Source organism: Ipomoea nil, unplaced genomic scaffold (assembly GCF_001879475.1).
Source record: "Ipomoea nil cultivar Tokyo-kokei standard unplaced genomic scaffold, Asagao_1.1 scaffold0706, whole genome shotgun sequence".
Classification (NCBI taxonomy): domain Eukaryota; kingdom Viridiplantae; phylum Streptophyta; class Magnoliopsida; order Solanales; family Convolvulaceae; genus Ipomoea; species Ipomoea nil.
The window spans coordinates 1,825,995-1,839,462 of record NW_017617134.1 but is presented as its reverse complement, the minus strand read 5'-3'; the positions used below and the strand labels follow the sequence as shown (position 1 = coordinate 1,839,462).

At 28.6% G+C, this 13,468-nt stretch overlaps 1 protein-coding gene across 1 annotated transcript; it reads left to right on the top strand.

The window, feature by feature from the left end:
• The first annotated feature begins 9,233 nt into the window (after positions 1-9,233).
• Positions 9,234-9,724, top strand: LOC109176443. The gene has a single exon (XM_019325871.1). The coding sequence runs from the start codon at positions 9,245-9,247 to the stop codon at positions 9,677-9,679; it is 435 nt and encodes a 144-aa protein (XP_019181416.1). The 5' UTR covers positions 9,234-9,244; the 3' UTR covers positions 9,680-9,724.
• Positions 9,725-13,468: the final 3,744 nt, after the last annotated feature.

Here is a 13,468-nt window from a genome sequence, read left to right as displayed (position 1 = left end):
CTTTAGTTGATGGCCTGCGTGCCGTGGATTATATTTGAATATTGACTTATGGATTACACATGTTTGGATAGTTTGTCTATGTACCTAAGTTCTCAAACCTAGGTGTGGCATAACACCCCGATTCATATGGATAGTTTATGTTCTGTTTAGATTATTATTATTAGCAGCCTTTATTTTATAAGTTTTTAAGTGTTTTAAAAATTAAGGGTGTTACAGGCACACCCAATGGGACAGCTCTGCCTCTCATCTCTTCATAGGTACTTTCAACCGCGATATGGGGGCAAACCCTGTGTGAAATTTGAAATGGAGGAAGCTAAATGATACTCTTTGGTATGAGTTGAAACGGCCTCATATCCTTCAAGATACTCCTTCGCACGAGTTGAAACAGCCTTATATATACCTTTAATTATAATGTCGAGACTTCCTTGCACTACATACTCTCAAGCGGTATATACTCTCAAGTGGTGTACAAGAAGTCTCGAAGGGCATTTGTTGACATTGAAAATTTGTTAAAGATAATATTAAAATATTTGAATATATTTTGGATAATATTGATATTATCTAATTTGTTTAATTAGATAATATCAAAAGAGTTTGAACCTATCAAAACTCTTGTATCCTACAGCTATAAATATGAGCTCTCATTTCTATATATTCCTCCTATGAAAAATGATGTAAACATATGAAAATATTATTAAGAGATCACAATAAAATGATCTTGAAAGTAAAAGCCCTTGAAGATCAAGACATTTGAACCCGGAGGCCCTTCAACGAAGAACAAACATATAAGCTCTTCTTTGAAGATCAAACCCCTCAAATTCCAGAGGCCCTTTAGTGATGGAGTGTTTAAGGCATCCGATTGAAGAATCAGAGGACCATTCAGAGATCTTGTACCCATATCGCATTGATACTCGTTGTAACTAGAATTTTGAATTTCAATATATATATATATATATATATATATATATATATATATATATATATATATATATATACACATATATAATTCAATTTTCTTTGTTTATAATAATGATATGATACACATAGAAGCTGCAATCAAATTAAACGTGATGGATGACTAAGATGGATCGATGTGAAGTGAAGTTTACGTATAAGGATAAACAAGATAATATTAAAGCATATGTTATAGGCTTATAGGTAATGGATAATTGTGTAATAATGGAGATGTCTATTTATATGATAATGCATGTTTACTTGTAATAATGCTATGATAGATAGGGGTGTTATGATAGTGACAAATTATTGTGTGGATTATAATTAACACAGTGTGTGTGAATCATAATAAAATGTATATTTTTAATATATTAAAAATATATTATTCGTGTATTGAATGTATATTAAATAAAATAATGTATTTTAAGTACTCAAATAATATATTATTCTTAAATATAATGTATATTATTAACATATTAAAAATACATTATTGTATATTGAATATTATTTGATAATATGATTCACACAATAATAACCATATGGTAGGTCTACTTGCTCCGCGGCGAGCTGGAAATTTGTAGGTCTTCAATTTCCTGAGTTGATTTTAATTGAGTTGAAAAGCCAGTTTGCTGCAGGTTAATTTTAAAATATAAAATATAAAAAGAAAAAGAAGAATACTCTATAATGTATTATGTCTTATTTAATATATATAAATAGGAAAAAGTATATAAATTTAATTTATACACGCTATATTTTAATGAATAAGTTTTTTTTACTCATATTCATAACTTTAATCATTTTTAGATGAAATGTTTTATTAATTTATAGCATATATTATATAAAATGAATAATAATACTTTTTCCATCCCATTTATTTGTCATGTCCAATAATGTTTATTATTCATTAATCAAATTAATTTTTTCTTTGTTTATTTTTTATTTTTAAACTTGATTTTTTTGTGTTTAATACTCCGGTATATAGTACTTTTAATATTGTTTTTAAATATTTAAATTTTATAAACTAATAATTAATTTAATATTATTAAAATTAAATTGTAAATCATTTTAATCAAGTATTGTTAATCAAATCGGATACATAAAATGGGATAAAGAGAGTACATAATATAATTTACAAAGTATATGATTGTTTGTTGGTGGTGTATAAGTCGATACACAAAATGTAATTTAATTTAGAAAATTAATTTCAACCAAAGTTTTGGTACGAAATCAAAATAATAAGAGATTTAATTTATAAAAAATTAATCTCACCAAACTTGGTATGAAACCAATAAATATTTATATAATATATATAAATAACAAAAAGAGGGCTTTAGAAACCTGAAGTTTAAACCGAACGAGAAATTCGAGTCGCGTGTTCTCACACTTTCTTTAAAATCAATTAGCTACCTCCCAAGGGTGCTAGGAGAGTTGTAGTGCCAGTCTCTCAAGATAAAACGGATTACTATATGACTTTAGTGTTTGAGCACTCAAACATAAAGTCCGACGAACTAGAACGAAGATCATTTAACAGCATTAAACCATGACAATAACAACTGAAATAAATTCAACTTTGTAATGGGCAACCATTACTTTAGGATTAATTTTAAAATACAAAGATTGGAAATAATTCGTAATTAATTCCGTAACATCATAATTAATACCCAGAACGGTACTCCGACGAGTGGTTCGAAACATGAGTAGTTCGAAAGGTAACTACTCCGAATGGTACATTTTGAAAGGTACTCGGAAGATTACATACGAATAGTCAACTGTTCGGTCAAATCAAATAGCTACGTCCGAATAGTAACTACTCGACCGAATTGTCAAGTTTAAATGGAGACTATTCATTCAACGTTCCGAATGGTAAAATAGATGTTCCGAAAGATAAAACAGAAAAAATATATGAAAATTTGGCATAAGTTAACCCATAAGGCAAGAGAGCCTCTATACTATACAATTCCAAATGCTTTTAAAAGGCTCTTGTATATATAATGGTTCAAACCCACTTCTTAAACCAATGTGGGACAAATGCTTTTATAAAGCCTATCCACCTTCATTTCCAACTCAAATGGGTCTAATATAAGAATTAATTTCTCATCCACCTATTATTTGTTTTGAGCATACAATATATCAATCTCTTCATGTCACTACGAAGAACCCGAATCTACTTTAACCCGACCCAAATCAGAAGTAGACCCACATATATTTTTAATTTTGTACCATAAAATAACCACTTTAATTTCTATCATTCACTACTAGAAATCAGCGATTTTCCGAACACCGGAAAGTGCACCCCCCAAAGTTCACACATGCACTAAATCCACGAATCAGATTGATTTGAGGGAGAGAACGAATAGGAACATAGAACACTTGCCATGAGGGAGAGAACGAGAAAGAATATCTTCCTTATGTCGGTGACGAGCCAAGGGTGGAGAGGCGGAGACGAAGAAGACTCCGACTATGGGCCGATGGTGGAGATGAAAGAGAGGCGAGAGCTTTTGAGGTCAGGAGTTAGTGTGATGAGTGGAGTGGCGGAAATGAAATGATGGTAAAGTCTCAAACTCTAACTTTAGCAATATGTACAATAAATTATTATTATTATTATTATTTTTTAAAAGAGCAGTTTGGGGTGGTCGAAAATGAATACTAATTTTAAAATTTTGAATAGCTGAAAAAATTTCGGACCATCTTTGTTTTGCGGTGGGAAATTATGACCACAATGTAGAAGGTGGTCGGAATTCTTGTCCATTCCAATCTTTCGATGAAAAATTAAAAAAATTATTGTTTAACCATTTTTATGAGTGATCGAAAAAATGATCAAAAAAATGATAATTTCCAACAGTATTCATTTAGTTCAACCATTATTGTTGAATAAATTATTATGAATAAAGAAATTCATAATTTAAGGAATTTAGAAGTAGTAAAAATTTAAAATTTTTAATTATAATGTAACCCAAAGATATTGGACGATTGGAAAATATGATATATTCCAAAGATCAAAATGCTAAAGAAAGTGTTTGGTTATTCAACAGTTTGAAGCAACAAAGTCACTGAAAATACAAACATATATTGCAATTTACAATATTTTCACTTAGGGGATGTTTGGTTCATAGAAAATGTTTTCCAAAGGAAAACACTTTCCTTAAAGTGGAGGAAAATGTTGTTTTCTTGTGTTTGGTTCATGGAATTTATTTTCCATTGGAAAATGAATTCCTCAAATTTGAGGAAAAAAAAAAATCCTTGGTTGAACCAAGGATTTTGTTTTCCATGGAAGATGGGAAGAAAAAGTGAGATGGAATGCCTATTTTACCCATGTTTACTTTTTTTTTTTTAAATTATATTACTTTTATTAATTTGTAGGGGCATATAAGTCTTTATACTCGTTATTTCTTACAATTCCAAATCTAACCAAACAATAGAATTAGTATTCCCAGTAATTCTTTTTCCACCAACCAAACAATGAAATTCATCTTCCTAGCAATTGTTTTTCCATGGAATTTCAATTCCACTTCCCTTAAAATATTTTCCGCGAACCAAACGAGCCCTTAGCGTTTTTTAGAATGATTTCTCCAAAACACCTCTATATTAAAAAAAAAAAAAAAAAAGTTTACTGTAGAGCCATTTCGACTCCTTGAATAACAAGAGTCAGTTTCACTGGCTTACTGCTTGCTCATCAACGGATGGACAAGCTTAATTTTTAAATTGGAGCCTTAAGGCTCTGTTTATAGGAGCCTCAAGGCTCCCATGCCACTTTTTCCACCGATGTGGGAAAAGTGGCAAAACTAAGAGGAGCTGAACATTCGACTCCCCATATGTTTTTTTTTTAATTAAATTATTATTATTATTTTTATTTTTAAAACAATTATTATTATTATTATTATTATTATTATTATTATTATTATTATTATTATTATTATTAGTAATTCACTCACGCGATGCACGGGAAAAAATTATGTTATTATAAATATAAATAAAAAATAGAAAAACTAAAATATTTTATATTATTTAATATAATAATATTTTTGAGCTTCAATTGGTTAAGTATTTATTATTTTTATAGAATACAAAATTACAATTAAAATTAAAATCAAAATTAAAATTTTGTATGCTTAATATAATCTCTAATTATGTGCATATTCAAATAAACTTATAGAGATAATTTACATAATTACATTGATTTATTCTTAATTGTATTTCATCTATATTATAATTTTCACAATACGAATAATAACTAAGATAACTACATTTGGAAAGCAAATTTAAATTTTTGTATGTGTAAATTTAAACTCTAATTGAACACATTTTTTATATGATTATATAATATATAGCTATTTTATTTTTCAAAAGTATATTTTTTATATGATTATATAATATATAGCTATTTTATTTTTTAAATGTTGTGTTTTTTTTTTTTTTTTCACAATACGAATAATAACTAAGATAATCACATTTGGAAAGCAAATTTCAAATTTTGTATGTGTAAATTTAAACACTAATTGAACACATTTTTTATATGATTATATAATATATAGCTATTTTATTTTTCAAAAGTATATTTTTTATATGATTATATAATATATAGCTATTTTATTTTTTAAATGTTGTGCTTTTTTTTTTTTTTAATAATAAAGGATGTTATTGCATTAATTGTAACATTAATTATTTTCCGAACCATATAGCTTTATTATATAAAGGATTATTATTATTATTATTATTATTATTATTATTATTATTATTATTATTATTATTATTATTATTATTATTATGAAATATACGTATACCCTTAGGTCATTTTACATGTTAATGTAAATAGCTAATTTTTTCGAATATCTTTTTACCAACCGTTGATATAATTCGTTGGTAAAATCCGCTAACGCTAACCGCTAACTGCTACATTGCTAGATAGTTTTTCACTTCAAATTGTTGTGTGATTTGAATACTCTCTTTGTCAACAAATCCCTCAAGTAGTTAATATGATTGGCTTAATTATATTTTTTTTAAAATTTTTTCATGGTATTAATAAAATACTTGGTAAATAAATATATAGCATTATTTTGTATTATAACTTTGATATTTAATTAAAAAATAATGCACAAAAAAGATAATATATAGACAATGTAGTGAATATAATCAATTGATGAATTTGAATGTGAAAAATTTTTACATTGGAAAAAAATAAAGACAATATAACTAATGAAATTATTTCTCTTAATTAATTTATTGATAATGAATAATTTTTTTTGAATAAAGACATTGTAGGGACAATGTAGCGAATATAATCAATTCATGAATTTGAATGTAAAAAATTTTTATATTGGAGAAAAATAAAGACAATATAACTAATGAAATTACTTCTCTTATATAATTTATTGATAATGAATAATTTTCTTTTAATAAAGGCATTGTAGACACATAATTCTAAATTAAAGAAATGCATATTTATTATTTTTTGGTGTAGATACTAAATTATTATTTAATTTAATAAGAGTAAAATAGAGTACTAATTATGCCAACGTTGATTTGGATGAGGTTCGAACCTAAGACTTTTCTTATTAAAATCAATGAGTAAGTTAATGGTGAACTAACAGAAATTAATGGAAAAGATAACGGATAATCATATTCATTAAGGATAAATTAGAAAATCTTAAGGAAAAATTAAAATCTGATCAATCTGAGCCATTAATTTGATTAAAAAATTTGACCGCCATTTTTTCTACCCATTATAGGCCTAACTATCTTGGGCTCTTATTAGTATAGTAGATATAGTATATATGTAGAATTGAAAGAATTAATTTCCGAAATGGTCCATTGACTATAGCAAAATTACTGATTTGGTCCTTGACTAATTTTTTATGACCAATTAAGTCCCTCAACTTTAAAAATCTTAACCAATTTGGTCCTCCGCTTGTTTTGCCGTTAGACATTCATTAATTCGGGACCAAATTGGTAATTTTGTTATAGTCAATGGATCATTTTGGTCATCACATGCACCATTTTCTTCAAAAATTATTTATTAAAATGGTCCCTTGATTATAGCGAAATTAGTAATTTGATCTCGAGTTAACGGATGTCTACTGACAAAACGAACAGAGGACCAAATTGATTACGATTTTAAACGTTTAGGGACTTAATTGGTCAAAAAATAGTCAAGGGATCATTTTGGTAATTAACTCATAATTGAAATATACTAGATGTATGCATATCATGGGGAAAATTTTAATAAAAGTTCCAAGCAAGGTACTAATGAGAATGTTACTATACAGTGCACACGAAAGAGAATATTTATGCTATACAATTTAAATTTCTCAAAAATATGATTGTATATATACTAGTGCAAATCCTATCCATTTTTCAATGTGTGACAAATATTACTCCCAACTACCTAATATTTCCAACTTCATTTTTTCAAACTCAAATGTGTACACTTTAAAATTAAAATTAATTTTTCATTCACATATTATTCATTTTATACGTATAATATATCAAATTAAACATCTATCTTTGGAAAATCCAAATCCACTTAAGTCAACCTAAATTGATAGTGGACCACACTGAAATTATACCCACAATATTGTCGATTTAAATGTCATTTTAAACAATTTGTTAACAAAAAAATACATGCAATCGGATATAAATTTTCATCCTTATTAATAAATAAATATTAATAAATTCGAAACAAAAGTATGAATTGCTTTGGTGTGGTGGGATTTTTTTTTGGGGGGTGGGGGGGGTGATTGTTACTGCCGCCGATTTGTGTTAAACCCTTTTTTAGTAATAGTAATTGTACCTAATATATATAATGTGTATTCCCTTTTTAGTAAAAAATTATGACCAAATCTGCCTCACTTTCTATTGCTAACCCACGTACTTGCCAACTTGCCGTAATTTAATCTCGAAATGAAATTATTTGTGAATTAATTAATTATATTAATAAAAAATTATTAAAAGTGTTATTACATACTAACGTGACCTATTGTACAGATTATGAATTTCTCAGAAATTAATAATAACAGCATTTAAAGCTGTTTGATTCAAGATATTTAATCCCAAAAATATGAATATTGTCATATCATATTACTTTATTTGGTTCTAGCAAATGTGAGCTTATTAAGGTATTATGAGATTTGCAAATTTTGTTTTTAATTCATTATTAGTAACGTTCACGAGGATCACATCTTCACTTTATATGAGATTTTTGAAAATATTATATTATTTTAAAGTTTTCATTGATCCAATCCTGCGGAGAGAAATAAGAAATATCATTTTCCTGATTATATATGAAATTACTCTATAGATTCAAGTGTAAATGTGTAATACATTAAACAATTCATAATTAAGAGTTAATTCCACCATAGATCCCTTGTCTTTTGTAGTAATTCCAAATTTAGTCTCAGACTATTGTTTTTGTCATTTAACATCCCAGATTATTGTTTTTTGGACACTTTTAATCTTTTTCATGACTTTTGCTATTTTTAGTAAGGGTATTTTTGTATTTACATATTTTTGTTTTGTTAATTTTTCGATTTCAACCGGTTTAATCGGTTTAGAACTTTAGGTAACCTCTAATTTTTAGTAATCATATTTTTCAATCGATTTTTAGTAAAGTACTAAACCAATTAAACAGGTTGAAAAATATGATGAGACAAAAATGCCCTTACTAAAAATAGGAAAAATCATGAGAATGATTAAAAGTGTCGAATAAAATGATAGTTTGGGATGTTAAATGGCAAAAACGATAGTCTAGGACTAAATCTGAAATTGTCACCAAAGACAAAGGACCTCTGGTGGAATTAACTCACAAATTAATTGCAGAGTTAGACAATTCGCTCGTAAGTATTTTAATGATTTAAACAATTTTAATATTTATCGTCCCACTCGTTTATGATATGATTTTTTTTAGTACTATTAACTCTGTTACAATGCCTCTATTAGAGTTTGAAAGAGTCATAATTATATGGCTTGACCTGGAGATTTGTGGCTTTATGATAGGATTTGATATTAAATAATTCAAAAAAGTAACATTTTTCAATTCAAAGTGAAGAAATTGATTATTGATCCAATACTATAGTAATAAATTACTTAATTGCCAATATTGGAAACTGGATCCCACTCAAATTAAAAGTATTCATATCCCAATTTATTACATATACATATATATTCATACACACACATACACAGTATATGTGAAGCTAGCCAGCCAATATATATGTATATATATATAGACTATAGTGTTCATAACATAAAAAACCTGTAAAAGAACTCTGAGAAGAGAAGAGAAAATAAGAAAAAGATGAAGAAGAAAACGCAAACCATTTTGCTGTTGATAGTGGGCATGGCGACATACATAGCCCTCATTGTATCCACGCAGCCGGATACCTACTTCGGCAATGTCTATGGCGTTCACATTATCAACGGCTTCACCAACAACTCCTCGCTGCCGCTGGTGGTGTGGTGCAACTCCGGCGACGGCGCCGACATCGGCGGCCGGGCGCTGCAGGAGAGGGACGACTTCAGTTGGAGCGTGAAACCCAGTCTGTGGACCAACATCCTCTTCTCTTGTACCATGAAGTTCGATCAGCAACGCCGGAAGTTCGCCGCGTTTGCGCAGGGCCGCGACGTTAACCGCTGCAGCCCTACGCGGCGGTGCTTCTGGCTGGTGAAGGAAGACGGGTTTTACTTTAGCGTTGACGGGATTAATTGGAGAAAAGATTTTTCTTGGATGTGAAAAATGTGATATTGCCAATAAATGGCAATGAAGATTCAAGAGAAATAGTTTTTTTCTAGAGTAAAATTTCCTTATATTTTTTAGCAAACTTTTTTTTTTTTTTTTTTTTTTTTTTTCATCTAAGGATGTTGGATTTTGATTTTGATTTTGCAATTTTTTATTTAACAGCATATGTGATAAATAATATATAGCTCAACTATAAATTTATGCTTTTAATGTTTATAAAGAAAGTTGGATGGGAGTATAATAGTTAGTTACGTTACACAACATTTATTTAATCTCGTGAGTTTACTATAGATCTTTATTTTACAGATACGCGGTGGGCAGATTATTGATGAATGTATTAAATACTATGGTTATAACTAAATTTCACTTATGTGTGTTTTGTATAACGATTTTATATTACTTTTTGAAGAAAAAAAATTACTCTTTTATTTTTTTTGTAATAAACATTACTGTTTTTACACTCGAGTTATGATTGGAATCCTTTATTTATGGTGTAGATTATTTTCTAGGGGCTTTGCATTATGGAAGAAAAAAATGTGTACGTCCACTTGCTTCTTAGGATATAGTGGACACTCCATTCCTATTGTAGCATGGGAAAATAGGAAATGGACAAGACGTTAAGCCTGCAGGGAAATGATGTGAGACAATTAAGCTTATTATGCACACAACTAGCCAGTGACGCCCATTCCGGGTTTAAAGTAAAGAAAATAAAGCTAGCACGTGCTTAGCTTACTTGTTTAGTAGGAAAAAATCAATGTTTGAATTTTAGCAGTGTTAATATAGGGTTTATGTTCAAAGTGAGCATACCTATTGAGTGCATCGATATTTGACCCTATATGCTGAGCCATTGAGTTACTATGATTTACATTCTCCTAAATACTTTGTCGGGTCAGGATGTGAGGGGCTCTTGGAAGTATTAAATGGATGGTCATAAGTTCGAATCTCGGTGGTGACGGCTTCGATTCTTTGGGTTGAAAATGTTTGAGAAAGTATAGAACATATACTACCTTGTAAAGAATTATTAGTATTTCAAACAAAAAAAAAAAACATGGAGAATTGGAGAGTTAAAATAATAACTTATTTTGAAATGCTATTCAAGTAACATTTCAAAATAAGCTAGTAGCTCATATATAGTTTTTAAGTTTTCAACTTTAAACTAGTTTATAGCTTGTGGTTTAGTGGCACCAAGTTGGACTCCCATAGGGAAAGTTGTGGGTTCAAGCTTCAATGGAGGTAGTAATCGACTCATAGATACTACATTGTGGCAAATTATATCGTGCACCAGGGCAAAGGATGTCGTTTTGGCCATGTTTTTTTTTTTTTTTTTAGAAATTCCATTTCCGGAAAAAAATTTCTCTGTTTCGAATATACATAAACTCATAACAGAATACACATAATCTAACATAATACATAATACACATAAAGTTTTAACATAATACACATAAACTCATAACATAATACACATAAACTCTTAACATAGTACACATAAACTCTTAACAGAATACACATAAACTCTTAACTAATACACATAAAATCTGAACGTATAAAACGACGTCATTTTGGTCAGGGCGCACAATGCATTGTGCACCCTGGTGCACAATATAACGATTGCTGCATCCTTCTATATAATAAAGCCATATAGCTTTGGCCAATCACAACTTAGCATTTTCCCACCCAGTGTGAATGGTAATTTCCTTTCATATGGTAATTTTATATTCCTTTCATTTGTTTTGATAGATAGATAGAGATAGAGATATGAATAATTTTATTTTCCTTTGATATGGTAATTTTATATTAATTTCAACTTGAGTTTATTTTTCTCTTTTTCTTTTTGTAAAAATAAAACTAATGTATAAAAAATATATCATTAAAAAATCTTAATTAAGATCTTTTTTGAATGACCTACTAATCTACTATAGAGTGAATATAAATACATATGATGTATATTTAGTTTAATGTTTATGAACATTAATATTTATGTTTGTGGACATATAGAAGAAATATTATGAGTATAACACACAATGAATATTATTAAACATGATGTGTTCATAGTACACTGTCTATGTACATTAAGTTTTATTTTTATGAATATATAGAATGAATATTATGAACCTACTATAGATGAATGAAAATGCAGATAATGTATATTTAGTTTTGTATTTATGGACACTAAGGTTTGATTTATGGACATATAAAACAAATATTATGAACATAGTCTATGATAGTATTATTAAATATAATGTACTAATTGACATTTGATATAAAACGATGTCATTTTGGACCAGGATCCACTATGGAAGGTGACCCTGGTCCACCATGGGGGATTGAGAGCAACACTCATGACCTGCATTTACTAAAGAAATATATTATCTTGGAAACCTTAAACAATACACATAGCCTGCACTTACAAATATTACATTATATTTAGTGTAGTAGTTTAGTATATGCAAATTCTAATACTTTTGGGCAGCCAAATACAATATTTGTTGTGCTGACTACATTTAATTTACAAGTGATGTGTATATGTTTTTTTTTTTTTTTTTTTTTTTTTTTTTTTTTTGTTAATCCCAACACTAAGTCATTATAAAGCGAAATTTGATATTAGGTACTATACATACTTTATTATAATAAGATATGATTTGAATATTATATAATATTTTGAGTACTTATTTATTTTTTACATTATTTAAATTTGATAAATAATATAATTGTTGAATATATGTTATTATTCGTGCATCGCACGGGTGCTATGCTAGTTGTAACAAAGTCAATAGCACTAAAAAAATAAGTTAAATATGCCAAATAGAGCCATATGCATGTGTGTTTGATTTGTTATTTAAAGTTTTAATTTACACTCATACTTCATTATATTCATATCACTTTATGCGTATAGCTTCATTGAAATTTGTATTATTTACGATCATAGTTGAAAAAATCGCTAGGCGCTCGGAAATGTCTAGGCGGCAATTAATCAGCTCCTAAGCATCTGTGTATTTTTTTTTATATATTTTTAAAATTTTCAAGACTTGATAATTATAAACTATTTAATACTTTAATATTTAATACTAAAATATTAAATATTAACATAAAAAACATAGAGTTTGAACAATTTAGGGTTATTTTGCTCAAAACGATGTCATTTTAAGTAAAATAACTCATTTAAAGAAGAAGGGAACAATAGCTAATCGGCCGACTAGGCGACCTAGTCGATGCCTAGGAGGCCTAGTACGCCTAGGCAGCGCTTAGGCGGCATAGTCGGCCTCCTAGATCACCGATTATATATGGTGATACGCTAGGCGGCCGATCAGCTCCTAGCACCTAGCGCCTAGGCGGGATTTTTGGAACACGGAAAGAATAGATGCTTTACATTAATTATAGTTTTGTGTTATATATAATATGTTTGGTGGAAGATTTTTTGTCTTTAGTTGGTGGAAGATTTTTTTTTTCTTCTTGCAAATTCAATTCCTAAAATATGAGGAATTTAAATTCCTTCAAATACCTTAAAATTGTAAAATTCCTTTTGAAATTCTTGTGTTTTTTTGACCAACTAAAGAAACAAGAAATCTTTGTTTATTCGTTTCTCATGAAATTTTAATTTGGTTCCTCATATATTCATTTTTTGCAAATCGACGAGCTTAATATTGTGTAACTAAAAATGTTTGATCTATATTAAATTAGCACTCAGCAAATTGGCGCTGTGGGCAAAGCAAAAGTGAAGTTAATCTACCCGCATGGGCATCTGGTCATAAAGGTGAAAAGTTGGAAGAATGATCAGGGATCGAG